Source organism: Pristiophorus japonicus, chromosome 1, assembly GCF_044704955.1.
Source record: "Pristiophorus japonicus isolate sPriJap1 chromosome 1, sPriJap1.hap1, whole genome shotgun sequence".
In the NCBI taxonomy this organism is placed as follows: domain Eukaryota; kingdom Metazoa; phylum Chordata; class Chondrichthyes; family Pristiophoridae; genus Pristiophorus; species Pristiophorus japonicus.
This window is the reverse complement of record NC_091977.1, coordinates 220,921,968-220,939,315: the sequence shown is the minus strand read 5'-3', so window position 1 is coordinate 220,939,315 and position 17,348 is coordinate 220,921,968. Positions and strand designations below refer to the sequence as shown.

Here is a 17,348-nt window from a genome sequence, read left to right as displayed (position 1 = left end):
GCTCCTAATTCTTATGTCTATGACATTTTAATAATCTATGTACATGGACCCCAAATCTCTTTGGACCTCCATGTTTTTAGCTTTTCACCATTTAGAAAACACTCTGTTCTGTCCTTTTTAGGTCCAAAGTGGATGACCTCACATTTGCCATTTCAAGAAGTTAAAGACCTCTTGATATGAGATTGACCTGTTACATATTATAGTTTTTGTATTCGAAAATAGAATTTATCTGTTACAAATTTTTCAGAACGTTATACTTAATCCACAAAGGCTTCAGAAACATTCTTTGTTATTGGATTGAAAGGTAAAATTATTTAAGGGTCTCTAAAACTTTTGAAGATTTCAGCAGCTACTGAAGTAAACTATAGTTCTATTAAAATATTTAAGCTTTATTATACAGTCGGAGGATACTATAATTAAGAAACGTTCCATGGTTTTCTCCCCATAATGTTTGTTATTGTGAATTGAAGTAAATTGTTCATTTAATTTTTATAGTTGTCCTATAATGGGGTAAATTGTGTCTGAAAAAGTGTAAAGATTTTTGTTACCTTTTGTTTGAATGATCAAGCTAGAGATATAGGTAGATGTAAAATACTATTTCTTATCCTTTTGGCAAAGAGGAATGCATAACACAGAAGTGACAACATTACAAATAAGTTATGAAGGTTTGCCTTGCACTTGGGATAAGATGGTATTCCACAGTTATCCACTGTGTGGTCTATTTATAGTAGCAGTTTTAAAGAATATAGTAATTTTAGCCCACAATACGATAAGCGCAGAGTGTGTTTTAGTTGTAGCCACAATGTAAAGTTGCCTTCAATTCCCTTCAGATTTGCCATCTCATTAGAAATGCTCAATGCCAATAAAATTATACAGCCGTGCAGATGTTTATTTTTGGCCAAAAATAGTTAAATCTTAGAAATACCTTGATAACGGTAAAGTACTTTGAAAATGTTAAAATGTCGATTGAAAATCTGGCAGTATAATGCAGATACTGTAAATTGAACACATTGCTGGAATTGAAGACAGTGCCTACCATAGTGGCATTTTCTCTGGATTTAAAATATAAATATTCACCAACCAAAAAAGTGTTATGACTGAAATATGCAGTTACATATATTCATTATTTATACCAGTATAAATGCAATTCTTCATGGTAGCATGAATGAAGTCATTAGTAAGTTTTAGAAACATAGAAACATAGAAAATAGGTGCAGGAGTAGGCCATTCGGCCCTTCTAGCCTGCACTGCCATTCAATGAGTTCATGGCTGAACATGCAACTTCAGTACCCAATTCCTGCTTTCTCGCCATACCCCTTGATCCCCCTAGTAGTAAGGACTTCATCTAACTCCTTTTTGAATATATTTAGTGAATTGGCCTCTACAACTTTCTGTGGTAGAGAATTCCACAGGTTCACCACTCTCTGGGTGAAGAAGTTTCTCCTCATCTCGGTCCTAAATGGCTTACCCCTTATCCTTAGACTGTGAATCCTGGTTCTGGACTTCCCCAACATTGGAAACATTCTTCCTGCAGCTAACCTGTCTAACCCCGTCAGAATTTCAAACGTTTCTATAAGGTCCCCTCTCATTCTTCTGAACTCCAGCAAATATAAGCCCAGTTGATCCAGTCTTTCTTGATAGGTCAGTCCCGCCATCCCGGGAATCAGTCTGGTGAACCTTCGCTGCACTCCCTCAATAGCAAGAATGTCCTTCCTCAGGTTAGGAGACCAAAACTGTACACAATACTCCAGGTGTGGCCTCACCAAGGCCCTGTATAACTGCAGCAACACCTCCCTGCCCCTGTACTCAAATCCCCTCGCTATGAAGGCCAACGTGCCATTTGCTTTCTTAACCGCCTGCTGTACCTGCATGCCAACCTTCAATGATTGATGTACCATGACACCCAGCTCTCGTTGCACCTCCCCTTTTCCTAATCTGTCACCATTCAGATAATAGTCTGTCTCTCTGTTTTTACCACCAAAGTGGATAGCCTCACATTTATCCACATTATACTTCATCTGCTATGCATTTGCCCACTCACCTAACCTATCCAAGTCGCTCTGCAGCGTCATAGCATCCTCCTCGCAGCTCACACGGCCACCCAACTTAGTGTCATCCGCAAATTTGGAGATACTACATTTAATCCCCTCGTCTAAATCATTAATGTACAGTGTAAACAGCTGGGGCCCCAGCACAGAACCTTGCGGTACCCCACTAGTCACTGCCTGCCATTCTGAAAAGTCCCCATTTACTCCTACTCTTTGCTTCCTGTCTGACAACCAGTTCTCAATCCATGTCAGCACACTACCCCCAATCCCATGTGCTTTAACTTTGCACATTAATCTCTTGTGTGGGACCTTGTCGAAAGCCTTCGAAAGTCCAAATATACCACATCAACTGGTTCTCCCTTGTCCACTCTACTGGAAACATCCTCAAAAAATTCCAGAAGATTTGTCAAGCATGATTTCCCTTTCACAAATCCATGCTGACTTGGACCTATCATGTCACCTCTTTCCAAATGCACTGCTATGACATCCTTAATAATTGATTCCATCATTTTACCCACTACCGATGTCAGGCTGACCGGTCGAAAATTCCCTGTTTTCTCTCTCCCTCCTTTTTTAAAAAGTGTGGTTACATTGGCTACCCTCCACTCCATAGGAACTGATCCAGAGTCAATGGAATGTTGGAAAATGACTGTCAATGCATCCGCTATTTCCAAGGCCACCTCCTTAAGTACTCTGGGATGCGGTCCATCAGGCCCTGGGGATTTATCGGCCTTCAATCCCATCAATTTCCCCAACACAATTTCCCGACTAATAAGGATTTCCCTCAGTTCCTCCTCCTTACTAGACCCTCTGACCCCTTTTATATCCGGAAGGTTGTTTGTGTCCTCCTTAGTGAATACCGAACCAAAGTACTTGTTCAATTGGTCCGCCATTTCTTTGTTCCCCGTTATGACTTCCCCTGATTCTGACTGCAGGGGACCTACGTTTGTCTTTACTAACCTTTTTCTCTTTACATATCTATAGAAACTTTTGCAATCCGTCTTAATGTTCCCTGCAAGCTTCTTCTCGTACTCCATTTTCCCTGCCCTAATCAAACCCTTTGTCCTCCTCTGCTGAGTTCTAAATTTCTCCCAGTCCCCGGGTTCGCTGCTATTTCTTGCCAATTTGTATGCTACTTCCTTGGCTTTAATACTATCCCTGATTTCCCTTGATAGCCACGGTTGAGCCACCTTCCCTTTTTTATTTTTACGCCAGACAGGAATGTACAATTGTTGTAGTTCATCCATGCGGTCTCTAAATGTCTGCCATTGCCCATCCACAGTCAACCCCTTAAGTATCATTCGCCAATCTATCCTAGCCAATTCACGCCTCATACCTTCAAAGTTACCCTTCTTTAAGTTCTGGACCATGGTCTCTGAATTAACTGTTTCATTCTCCATCCTAATGCAGAATTCCACCATATTATGGTCACTCTTCCCCAAGGGGCCTTGCACAACGAGATTGCTAATTAATCCTCTCTCATTACACAACACCCAGTCTAAGATGGCCTCCCCCCTAGTTGGTCCCTCGACATATTGGTCTAGAAAACCATCCCTTATACACTCCAGGAAATCCTCCTCCACCGTATTGCTTCTAGTTTGGTTAGCCCAATCTATGTGCATATTAAAGTCACCCATTATAACTGCTGCACCTTTATTGCATGCACCCCTAATTTCCTGCTGGATGTCCTCCCCAACATCACTACTACTGTTTGGAGGTCTGTACACAACTCCCACTAAAGATTTTTGCCCTTTGGTGTTCTGCAGCTCTACCCATATAGATTCCACATCATCCAAGCTAATGTCCTTCCTAACTATTGCATTAATCTCCTCCTTAACCAGCAATCCTACCCCACCTCCTTTTCCTTTTATTCCATCCTTCCTGAATGTTGAATACCCCTGGATGTTGAGTTCCCAGCCCTGATCATCCTGGAGCCACGTCCCTGTAATCCCAATCACATCATATTTGTTAACATCTATTTGCACAGTTAATTCATCCACCTTATTACGGATACTCCTTGCATTAAGACACAAAGCCTTCAGGCTTGTTTTTTTAACACCCTTTGTCGTTTTAGAATTTTGCTGTACAGTGGCCCTTTTTGTTCTTTGCCTTGGGTTTCTCTGCCCTCCACTTTTCCTCATCTTCTTTCTGTCTTTTGCTTTTGTCTCCTTTTTGTTTCCCTCTGTCTCCCTGCATTGGTTCCCATCCCCCTGCCATATTAGTTTAACTCCTCCCCAACAGCACTAGCAAACACTCCCCCTCGGACGTTGGTTCCGGTCCTGCCCAGGTGCAGACCGTCCGGTTTGTACTGGTCACACCTCCCCCAGAACCGGTTCCAATGCCCCAGGAATTTGAATCCCTCCCTGCTGCACCACTGCTCAAGCCACGTATTCATCTGCGCTATCCTGCGATTCCTACTCTGACTAGCACGTGGCACTGGTAGCAATCCCGAGATTACTACTTTTGAGGTCCTACTTTTTAATTTAGCTCCTAGCTCCTTAAATTCGTTTTGTAGGACTTCATCCCTTTTTTTACCTCTGTCGTTGGTACTAATGTGCACCACGACAACTGGCTGTTCTCCCTCCCTTTTTAGAATGTCCTGCCAATGCTTCCCCCCCGACCCCCCACTAAAGCTTGACTTCATCCAATAAATGCATTTTAATGCAAAACATGTTCAAATATATACCCTTTAATGTAGAAAAAAAGAAAAGGGATATCATCTATTTTGCTTGGAGGAGGTCAGCAAGGGGAAATAGAAAAGAGTAGTAAGTCAGATATTATTGACAGGAAGACAGTGTAGAATACCACACTGTTTGGTCTTTGGTGTCATATGTACATTGTTCCCTGCTGTTATTGGCAATCTTCTTTTTGTATTCTGACACCAAACATTTCCCTAGTGGCTGTTGTCACAGAAAAAAGAGAATTATCAATATTGCAGTTAAACTCAACTTTCAAAGATGATAGCAACTCATTGCAGGGCTCTGATTTAATGAATTTTCTTTGATTTTTGGTGAGTTTTTAAACATCAAACAATAAATTGGCCAGAGTGCAGTAAAATATTTAGATCTATTGACTGTAGCTGTGAGATGGAGACGGCAAAAAAAATCACTTGTGGTTTGATGTTGATAAAATCTGAGCACTTTAATTCACTTGAGTTTTTCCTTTTATCAGTCTGAATTTCTGTAAAAAGGCTAAAGAAAGATTTTTCAGAAGTATTTTAATATTTAATTATACATTTACTACAGAGCTAGAGATGAGTAGACCCTTGCTGAACACGTTCATTTTTGTGATAATTGTTACCAGCAAAAAATTTGTATGCATGCAGGTCCGATAGCCTCCTAGGGGAATGTGCTCTCCTATATCCCGTAGGCCTTGTGTCCAGCCCAGAGCATGAAAAATTAGTTCACTCAAGCCCCAGCATTTCCATAAAAATTGCATCACAGTATTTCTATCTTGTAGATATTTGCTCGGCCAAGATATTGCTAGTACTTGTACGGAGCAACAAGGGAAATGTGAAATCTCAATTCCTAAAGTCAAAGCCCTAGAATAAAAAGAAAGCTTAATAAAAGAAAAGGGAAAACTTAACTCTTTTTTGTAATATTTCCTCAGAAAACAAATTACTTTTTATACAAGTGATGCCTTTACTTTCTAAAATTGGATTTTAGAATTGCACTCTTAAGTAATGATCAGCACTACTTAGATTGCAGTTTCTCTGCTTTCCACCCCCACCACCTGCCCTCATAGCCCTGTTTTTTTTCTTCAATGGTCCCTGTACTATTGAGCCACTCAATAAGTTGTTCCCAGCAACATATTGTGTAAAGCAGAAGAATAACATTTAAAAGGGGCCATGCACCATAATAATAAATTCAACAGTACTCGAGCACTATGACTCTGTGTTATGACTCTATTGATAATAATCTGTGTTATATAAATAAATTGTCATGGATAAAAAAAAAACATCTGTGTGGATATTACGGATATGGAGGTAGCAATTGGTATGCTTGCGCCCATTTTTCGGGCATAAAGCATACCAATTTATCAGTGGGATGGACACGTACAGAGAGAGATCGGGGAAAAGAAGGGCAACATACCTTCAGAAAAAGGGAAATACTTTCCAAAGTAGTCAACTGCACCTTTAAAGTCAAAATTTCCCTACAGTGTTACAATAATTAAAGCGGGGAGGCTAACTAACATCCTGCGAACCACATGTGGTTCTTTGCACCATTCAATTCTGATTTGAGAAATGCAGATTAGACACGATGAAATAGGCAGCCTTCCTTGCATTTTGACCCAATGGACACAGCTGCAACGTACTGCCATCCTCTGTACCAGGTACAGTAGCATAATGGTTATGTTAGTAGACTAGTATTGCAGAGGCCTAGAATAACAATCCAGAGAACAAAGCATGTCAAAGGTCACATTGTTGTGCTAGGTTTCAGAAATTCTTGCTTGATTACTTGTACTAACTGTATTGCTGTGAGGATATCGGGAAAGAAGCTAACGAACTATATTTAACATGTGGCTCTTTATCAGAATACAGCTCTTGAGATTTGAAAGGTTGACCATAGCTGAAGTAAATGAGAGGAAAAAAAAATATTCTGTCTTAAAATTCTTAATATAACATTAGCTGCCAAATTAATTAAACATAATTTGAAAGTATATTTAAAAGAAATGCATTATCTTCAGACTAAATGAAGCCCAAACCCAATAAAATTCTACATCTTCAAACTTTACTATCTTAATCCAAATTAGGAATCTTCAATTCATTTAAGGTCCATATCCAGAATCTTGCTCCATTACTTAAGAAAACAGTAAACATATCTGTGTGCATGGAGGAGCCTAGCAGAGAAGGAAACCTCAACTTCCCTTTACCTTCCAGCATCTGAAAAAATCGATGCTTTTTTTTAAAATAAGTCGAACAAAATTTTGGTGAATGTTATTTCTCTATATGAAATTGGAGAGTACTTGAATAAAAAGTACAACTCTTAGATGTGTTTTCCCTTTTATTAATAATTATTTATTCAAGTACTTTGAGCACTTATTTCATTATGTAAAAAAGCAATTTTACAAAATAACATTTTAACCCCAACTATAATACGGAATATTAATATTATTTCAGCACTTATCCATTTTATTATTCTTCCTTCTTCTCTTCTTCTTAGGCAGTCCCTCGGAGTTGAGGATGACTTGCTTCCACACTAAAAATGAGTTCTCAGGTGACTGATGAGTCCAATGTGGGATCTACAGTCTCTGTCACAGGTGGGGCAGATGGTGGTTGAAGGAAAGGGTGGGTGGGGTGCTTGGGTAGCTGTACGCTCCTTCTGCTGTCTACATTTGGCTTCAGCTTGCTCCCGGTGAAGAGACTCGAGATGTTCGGAGAATGCTTTTCCTCCACTTTGAGCGGTCTTGGGCCAAGGATTCCCAGGTATCGGTGGCGATGTTGCACTTTTACAAGGAGGCTTTGAGGGTGTCCTTGAAGTGTTTCTTCTGCCCACCTGGGTCTCGCTTGCCATGTCGAAGCTCCGAGTAGAGTGCTTGTTTTGGGAGTCTCGTGTCGGGAATGCGGATGATGCGGAGCTGATCGAGCGTGGTCAATGCTTCGATGCTGTGGATGTGTTTTCTGGTTGAGTAACCAAGTGTTTTTTCAAGGGTATTGGTTATGGAGGTCTGGAGGGCAGACCAAGCAGCTGTGGGCATTGAGCATCTCAGGGCCATCAAGGCACACCAGATTGGCTGTGAGGCACTGGTTGTATAGGGCTCTCTTAACTGGATCGTTAAGTGCTCCGGTATTAATCTTTTTGCAGCACTGCTTCTGCTGTCCCCGGTTTGATGAAAACGATCAGGAGATCCAAGAACTAATCGACCATAAGCGCAGAGCATTTTTGAGCCTCAAACAACAGCCAAACTCGGGTGTTTCAAAGCAACGTTACAGACGGCTCAAAGCTGAGGTCCAACAAAAAACCCAGGACCTAAAGAACAGGTGGTGGATGGAGAAAGCGCAGGTAATACAACAATTAGCCGACAGCCATGACATACGAGGATTCTTCACTACAGTCAAGGCCACCTACAGTCCAAACTCCCAAGGCCCCACCCCACTCCTGGCAAAGAACGGGGAAACACTCATCAAGGATACCGAGGCTGTCGGGGCCCACTGGAAGGAGCACTTTGAAGATCTTCTCAATCGAGACTGTGCCTTTGACTTGAGTGTTCTCAACTCCATCCCACGGCATGCAATCCACCACCACCTCAGTGAAACTCCAACACTGCAAGAAGTAGGCAAAGCCATAAAACAGCTCAAGAACAACAAGGCTGCGGATGGAATTCCTGCTGAGGCGCTAAAATATGGCAGAGAGATGCTTTTGGAGCAGATAAATGACCTCATCTCTCTCATTTAGAGGGAGGAGAGCATGCCGGGGGATCGCAGAGATGCAGTGATCATGTCCATTTTTAAAAAGGGGAACAAATCCGACTGTGGCAACTACAGGGGAATCTACCTACAATCAACCGCTGGGAAGGTTGTCGCTAGAGTCCTCCTCAACCACCTTCTCTCTGTAGCCAAGGAGCTCCTCCCGGAGTCACAGTGCGGATTTCGTCCCCTATGGGGAACAATGGACATTATCTTTGCAGCGCGACAACTGCAGAAAAAATGCAGGGAGCAGCGCCAGCCGTTATGCATGGCCTTTTTCGACCTTACAAAGGCCTTTGGCACTGTCGACCGTGAGAGCTTATGGAGCGTTCTCCTCCGTTTTGGGTGCCCCCAAACGTTTGTCAACGTCCTTCGCCTGGTCCACGACGACATGCAGGCTGTGATCCTTACCAGCGGATCCATTACAGACCCATTCCACATCCGAACCGGGGTCAAACAGGGCTGCGTCATCGCTCCAACCCTCTTTTCAATCTTCCTCGCTGCCATGCTCTACCTCACTGTCAACAAGCTCCCCGCTGGAGTGGAACTAAATTACAGAACCAGTGGGAAGCTGTTTAACCTACGCCGCCTCCAGGCCAGGTCCAAGACCACCCAAACCTCTGTCGTTGAACTGCAGTATGCGGACGACGCCTGCGTCTGCGCACATTCGGAGACTGAACTCCAGGATATAGTCAATGTATTCACCGAGGCATATAAAAGCATGGGCCTTTTGCTTAACATCCGTAAGACAAAGGTCCTACACCAACCTGTCCTCGCTGCACAGTACTGCCCCCCAGTCATCAAGATTCACGGCGTGGCTCTCGACAACGTGGACCACTTCCCATACCTTGGGAGCCTCTTGTCAACATTGATGCGGAGATTCAACATCATCTCCAGTGTGCCAGTGCAGCCTTCAGCCGCCTAAAGAAAAGAATGTTCGAAGACCAAGCCCTCAAACCTATCACCAAGCTCATGGTCTACAGGGCTGTAGTAATTTCCGCCCTCCTATATGGGTCAGAGACATGGACGACTTGCAGAAGACAGATCAAGTCGCTGGAGATATATCACCAACGATGTCTCCGCAAAATCCTGCAAATCCCCTGGGAGGACAGACACACCAACATCAGTGTCCTCGCCCAGGCTAGTATCCCCAGCATTGAAGCACTGACCACGCTAGATCATCTTCGTTGGCAGCCCACTTAGTTTGCATGCCAGACACGAGACTCCCTGAACAACTGCTATATGCGGAGCTCCTTCACGGCAAACGAGCCAAAGTGGGCAGTGGAAACAGCACAAGGACACCCTCAAAGCCTCCCTGGTGAAGTGCGACATCACCACTGATGCCTGGGAGGCCCTGGCCGAAGACCGCCCTAGGTGGAGAAAGTACATCCGGAAGGGCGTTGAGCTCTTCGAATCTCAGCGCTGCGAGCGTGAAGAGATCAGGCAGCGGAAGAAGAGTCAGCAGAAGGAGCATGTGATAACTCAGTGCCACCCACCCCCCTTTCCCCCGATGAATATCTGTCCCACCTGTGACAGGGACTGTGGCTCTCGTGTTGGACTGTTCAGCCACCAAAGAACTCATTTCGGAGTGGAAGCAAGTCTTCCTCGATTCCGAGGGACTGCCTATGATGATGATGATGCTGTGGATGTTGGCCTGAGTAAGGACACTGACGTTGGTGCGCCTATCGTGCCAATGGATTTGCAGAATCTTACAGAGGCAGCGTTGGTGGTACTTCAATGTTTTGAAGTGCCTGCTATACATAGTCCATGTCTCGAAACCATATAGGAGGGCGGATATCATGACTGCTCTGTAGACCATGAGCTTGGTGCTGGGTTTGAGGTCCTGGTCTTCAAATGCTCTCTTCCTCAGGCGACCGAAGGCTGCACTGGCACACTGAAGGCGGTATTGGACCTCGTCGTCGATGTCTGCCCTTGTTGACATTAGGCTCCCAAGGTATGGAAAATGGTTCACCTTATCCAATATCTCGTCGTGGATTTTGATAATCGGGGGGCAGTGCTGTGTGGCGGGGTCAGGTTGGTAGAGGTCTTACGGAGTTTAGTGTAAAGCCCATGGTCTCGTATGCGTCGGTGAAGATGTTGACAAGGGCTTGGAATTTGACCTCCAAGTATACGCAGATGCAAGCATCATCTGCGTACAGTAATTCAATGACAGAGGATGGGGCCACCTTGGATCTGGCTTGGAGGTGGCAGAGGTTGAACAGATTTCTGTTTGTTCTGTAAATTAGCTCCACTCCAGCGGGGAGCTTACTAAGGATGAGATGGAGCATTGCAGCAAGGAAGATTGAGAAGAGCATTGGTCCGATGATGCAGCCTTGCTTTGACCCGTGAATTGGGTCTGTGGTGGATCCATTGGTCAGGATCACGGCTTGCATGTCATCATGAAGCAGGCGAAAGATGGTGACAAACTTTTGAGGGCAACTGAATTTGAGGAGGCGCTCTATAATCTCTCAAGGTTGACAGTGTCGAAGGCCTTTATGAGGTCAAAGAAGGCCGTGTACAGGGGTTGGTGCTGGTCCCTGCATTTCTCTTGGATTTGCCGTGCGGTGAAGATCATGTTTATTGTGCCCCTTAGTGGGCAGAATCCACATTGCGACTCAGGGAGGAGCTCTTCAGCCACAGGGAGAAGGCAATTGAGGAGGATTCTTGCGATGACTTTCCTTGTGGCAGACAGCAGGGAAACTCCTCTGTAATAACCGCAATCGGACGTCACCTTTCTTGCAGATGGTCACGATTATGGCGTCTCTGAGATTTCCTGGCATTGTTCTCCTTCTTCCAGATAAGAGAAATTAGATCATGTATTCATGTCAATAGTGCTTCTCTGCCATGTTTTGGTGCTCCGGTGGGGATTCCATCTGCTCTCAAGTCCTTGTTGTTCTTCAGTTGTCAGATGGCCTTTTCTACTTCATGCTGGGCTGAGGTTGTGCTGAGATCATGGCGGGTGGCATGCTACGAGATGGAGTTGAGGACACTCACGTCGAAGACAGAGTCTGGGTAAGGAGATCTTCAAAGTGCTCCTTCCAGCGGGCATTGACTGACTCTCTGTCCTTGATGAGTACCTCTCCGTTCTTGGCCAGCAATGGGGTAGGGCCTTGGTTGCTTGGGCCGTAGGTGGTCTTGACTGCGCTAAAGAATCCTCGTGGTTGTCAGCTAGTTGCTGGATCTCCTGTGCTTTCTCCACCCACCATTTGTTCTTTAGGTCACGGGTTTTCTGTTGGACCTCAGCCTTCAGATGTCTGTAGAGATGCTTTCTCGCTCTCGAGTTGTGTTGCTGTTTCCAGTTCAAGAATGCCTTGCGCTTGCAGCTTTTTAGCTCCTGGATCTCCTAGTCATTCTCATTGAACCAGTCTTGGTGTTTCCTGGTCGATGACCAAGCGACTCTTCACAAGTGGTAATTATGGAGGCCTTGAGAGTTGACCAGGCACTGTGGACACTGCGTCTCTGGGTCACTGGGAGTCGTCAGGTTGGCAGTGAGGCACTGGCTGAATAGGGCTTTCATAGCAGGATCTTTGAGTGCTCCAGCGTTGATTTCCCTGCGGCATTGTTTCTGTTGCCGTAGTTGTTTTGGTCGTATTGTTACTACTTGTTTATCAGACATTTTATCTGTAAGCTTACCGTTGATTATCTTGTATTATTATTAGGAGGTGATTCTTTGAGAACTAAATGATAATTAGACTTTTTGAACAAATACAAGGTCCAGTATTACACAAGTTACTTGAAGATTTTATGGATGTTTGAAAATTAGAATAAAGAGACAATGGAGTATTCCAAACTTCTCATTTTTGGACACGGTAGAATGACCTGGGATCACAAATGAAGAAACAGATTTGATATTTGGGGGGATAGTTTAAGATGATCCAGTATACTTGCAACAAAGGAGTTATTTTATTTGTATATTTTTGTAACATAATCGATCTGTAACTATTATACTTTGTTACACTAGTGTAAATATTTACAATATGATTATTTCAAGATCTTTTATTTCTGTAGTAAGTGTGATATGGCAGTGAAATAGATCAAATACTAATCTTCATGCACCTAAAATCAGCAGTTGGACAGAGAAATTAATAACTGCTGTGTTTTATATATGCAGTGTGTCGGATATTAGTAAGGACAAGAACGGTTTCATGTGTGTGTTGCAATAAATGGTTCCCACATACCACACATAACGTCCAGTTTCATGACTCAGAGTGAATTTCAATCTTTTTATTTAAATGTGCCTCTGTCCCGCTTTACTTTAGTCATACCAGAATTACATCTGAGTAATGTAAATTAGGAACACTGGAAAGGGCACTGAAGGTGATTGGAAGTTTCTGACCCATCTGATCAGTGATCTGGAGTTTTTAATTTATAAATGTTTTAAGCATTTTCAATAAATGGTAAGAGGCACAATTTTATACTGCTCCAAAATACTAGTAGGGGTGTTGTGCAGAATAAGGTAGGTGCACCCATTAAAAATACAACTAGAAGCCACACTAACGATGCCCCCCACTTAGCACAATCTGCAGCTGAAACTCTCATCCATGCCTTTGTTACCTCCAGACTTGACTACTCCAACGCACTCCTAGCTGGCCTCCCACATTCTACTCTACGTAAACTTGAGGTCATCCTATGTCCTAACTCGCACCAAGTCCCGCTCACCCATCACCTCTGTGCTCGCTGACCTACCTTGGCTCCCGGTTAAGCAACGCCTCAGTTTCAAACTTCTCATTCTTGTTTACAAATCCCTCCATGGCCTCGCCCCTCCCTATCTCCTGTAAATTCCTTCAGCCTCACAACCCCCCGAGATATGTGCGCTCCTCAAATTCTGCCCTCTTGAGCATCCCTGAATATAACTGCTCAACCATTAGTTGCCGTACCTTCAGCTGCCTGGCCCTTAGCTCTGGAACTCCCTCCCTAAATCTCTCCACTTCTCTACCCCTCTTTCCTCCTTTAAGATGCTCCTTATAACCTACCTCTTTGGTCACCTGCCGTAATTTCTTCTTATGTGGCTCAGTGTCAAATTTATTTGTTTTGTCTTATAACACTCCTGTGAAGCACGTTGGGACATTTTACCACATTAAAGGTGTTATATAAATTCAATGATGTTGTTGTCATGTGATAATGTTAATGAGCGTAGAGAGAACAGTGGTACCTAGTTTACATAGATTTAGATTTCTACACGGAGCCTAACATTAAAACAATGTTGTTGTGGTGCAAAAGTACTAAAATCTAGCGCCAAACGTCCTGTACAGCATGAATTTGTTGATCTAATTTATGTTCCTCCAGAATTCTTGATATTCAAATACAACTCCATACAACCACACAACATTTATGTGGATCTGAATGGTTTATCAAGCAGCCTTTTTTGCGTGGAAGAATTTCCCCTGAATTTCACAGTATAGGCAGATTATTCAGGCACCACTGTATTTTACATGCACATTGTACATGGTGCATTTTTACAAATGAACCAAAGGTAATTGTTATGAGATTTTGATGTTTGTAATATATAATGGTGTCTGCTTTCTCTAAAATTACTGTGATATTGCTGACTTTCTCTGGAATCATGCAACGGTTACAATCTATCACATTTTTCTGATTTTCTTCATTTTTATTGTTGACATTTAACAGTAGAATTATACTTCTACATTATCTGTGTAGTGAAATGGTAATTCTTTTGAAAGGATCTTATTAGCTTGAATGTACCTAAAGCTTTTAGTGCAGAGGAAAAACACAGATTTGTTTCTAGAAGTGCAAGATTAAAGACTTTCATGAAGAAACAGTGATGAACAAGAAGTCTGTATGTCTGTTGAATAATATACACCAGAATTAATTTTGATGTGAGGTAAAGCTAAGTGCTGAAATAGCTGTGAATATCATGCATCACTAATTCATGCCCACTTATTCATTGGCCACTCACACCAACAGTACTAGATTTCCATGACTATTTTTCATCTGTATTTTAGTAATAAACACCTATTTCTGTTGAATATACTCAGTGAAATTAGACAAGAAGATATATCTTTCAGTCAGTTTTCTTAAATAAGTAATTGTTATCTCTGCGTTTCAATGCATTTTCTTTCCATGCTGAACTAGATTCTGAACTGAAAATTATATTTTACAATATTTTTTGAAACCAATTACTTTGCATTCAGATTAGCCAAGTCTCATTTATTTCCAAAGATGGTCACCAATTTTTAGTCTTCATATCTGTGTTGAATTGGGAAAAGCAATAAATTACAACTTCAGTGGGTTTGTAATTAAGAACATAAGAACATAAGAACATCAGAATTAGGAACAGGAGTAGGCCATCTGGCCGTGGACTCAGCTCCACTTACCCGCCCTCTCCCCGTAACCCTTAATTCCCTTATTGGTTAAAAATCTATCTATCTGTGACTTGAATGCATTCAATAAGCTAGCCTCAACTGCTTCCTTGGGCAGAGAATTCCACAGATTCACAACCCTCTGGGAGAAGAAATTCCTTCTCAACTCGGTTTTAAATTGGCTCCCCTGTATTTTGAGGCTGTGCCCCCTAGTTCTAGTCTCCCCTACCAGTGGAAACAACCTCTCTCCTCTATCTTGTCTATCCCTTTCATGATTTTAAATGTTTCTATAAGATCACCCCTCATCCTTCTGAACTCCAACGAGTAAAGACCCAGTCTACTCAATCTATCATCATAAGGTAACCCCCTCATCTCCGGAATCAGCCTAGTGAATCGTCTCTGTACCCCCTCCAAAGCCAGTATATCCTTCCTTAAGTAAGGTGACCAAAACTGCACGCAGTACTCCAGGTGCGGCCTCACCAATACCCTATACAGTTGCAGCAGGACCTCCCTGCTTTTGTACTCCATCCTTCTCGCAATGAAGGCCAACATTCCATTTGCCTTCCTGATTACCTGCTGCACCTGCAAACTAACTTTTTGGGATTCATGCACAAGCCCTAAAAGAGTTTCATGCTCAAGCCCTAAAAGAGTTTCAAGCACAAGGACCCCCAGGTCCCTCTGCACCTCAGCATGTTGTAATTCCTCCCCATTCAAATAATATTCCCTTTTACTGTTTTTCTTCCCAAGGTGGATGACCTCACACTTTCCGACATTGTATTCCATCTGCCAAACCTTAGCCCATTCGCTTAACCGATCTAAATTTCTTTGCAGCCTCTCTGTGTCCTCTGCACAACCCACTTTCCCACTAACCTTAGTGTCATCTGCAAAATAATGTCACAGTTTCTTTTTAAAATGACTTAGTAAAACTTGTATTGCATTGGCTAGTACTACAGGTAGAGCGTCTGAAATCCGGAAACCTCGGAATCGAGGCCGTTCCGGATTTCGGAAACGCCCGGGCCGAGGTTCGGGTATTTCCGGATTTCGGAACATCTTTCCGATGTCCCAAATCCGGAAACGCCTGGGCCGAAGTCTGGGGGAAAAGGGGTCAGGGGTCGGCGGTTCTGGGGTCGACAGCGTTGGCTGCAGGTCAGGGGTCGGCGGTTCCCGGGTCGACAGCGTTGGCTGCAGGTCAGGGGTCGGCTGTTCCGGGGTCGACAGCGTTGGCTGCGGGTCAGGGGTCAGCGGTTCCGGGGTCGACAGCGTTGGCTGCAGGTCAGGGGTCGGCTGTTCCGGGGTCGACAGCGTTGGCTGCGGGTCAGGGGTCAGCGGTTCCGGGGTCGACAGCGTTGGCTGCAGGTCAGGGGTCGGCTGTTCCGGGGTCGACAGCGTTGGCTGCGGGTCCGGGGTCGGCGGTTCCGGGGTCGACAGCGTTGGCTGCGGGTCAGGGGTCGGCGGTTCCGGGGTCGACAGCGTTGGCTGCAGGTCAGGGGTCGGCTGTTCCGGGGTCGACAACGTTGGCTGCGGGTCAGGGGTTCACTGTTCCAGGGTCGACAGCGTTGGCTGCGGGTCAGGGGTCAGCAGCCGAGAAAAACCTGCATTGAAGACCTGAAAAAAAGGTAAGTTAAAGTTTTTATTTTAAAATTCTTTTTCAGCGATTTAGTAGGTAAAGTTTTTGTGAATGTTTTGTGAATTTTTATTTTTTGTTTCGGGGAATTTGGGGGTGGGGGGAGGTTTCCCCCTCCTTAGGCCCAACTCGCAGCAGTAATCAGTTTTTAAAAATGTCTGGATTTCAGAACATTTTCCGGATTCCAGACGACCCTGCCACGGATCGGCCCGGTGTCTGGATTCCGGAACATTCCGAATTTTGGAACTTTGGATTTCGGATGCTCAACCTGTGTAACTTAGTGAAAGAAAGAAAAAGTGTAATTTTCCACAGGGTGGCAGTGTGATACTAACAGCTTGCTTGTTAAATACTTCAAGATCAAAATCAGTTACTGCATGTATATAACTTGAGCTTGGCCTTTAATGTTTTACTGTGCAATGTTTTAAATGCAAGGACATGGCCTAGAGACTGCTTAGCCACAGTGCTTTGAAAAGCTTGTAGACTTGGTCATAAGAATTTAACTGCTCAAGGGTTTAAGGAAAGTATTCTAGTGACTTGAGAAGGACTCCTGGCAACTTAAAAAAAATTCAATCAGATAATACTACACTATCTTTTTAAAATTCTCAGTGGCTGTTCTGAATTACTGATTTATTTGCAACAAAAAATCAATTAGTCTTAAATTTATTCATGGATTTCAGGCCTAGCGATCAATGCAAGTCCACTCAGCGGGCTCAAGGGGACCCAGTTCATCCTAGTTAATGTGTCTGAAGGGGAATTACCATTGATGCTGTTTTCTCTTCCTCAGGTCAGAGATCAGATCTCACTGTCATGGTCTGTGACAGCAAGAAATGACTTCACCCTGCAGCTACCCAAACTGCACCTGGAGATCTTCGGAGCAAAGGGGCTGAAGGATGGGCTGGAGGTTGCTTCATTCCAGGTTAGGGTATGCCACAATGTACAGAGTTAATCTC

The 17,348-nt window shown here is 43.6% G+C and overlaps 1 protein-coding gene across 5 annotated transcripts in view; it reads left to right on the top strand.

The window, feature by feature from the left end:
• The window catches only part of LOC139268435 (coiled-coil domain-containing protein 171-like), a 413,113-nt gene that overhangs the window by 350,785 nt on the left and 44,980 nt on the right, over positions 1-17,348 (top strand). For all 5 annotated transcript variants that reach the window (XM_070886604.1, XM_070886612.1, XM_070886596.1 and 2 more), the window contains exon 23: positions 17,183-17,314. In XM_070886604.1, the coding sequence (XP_070742705.1) occupies positions 17,183-17,314 (132 nt within the window). The remainder of the gene's footprint in view (positions 1-17,182; positions 17,315-17,348) is intronic.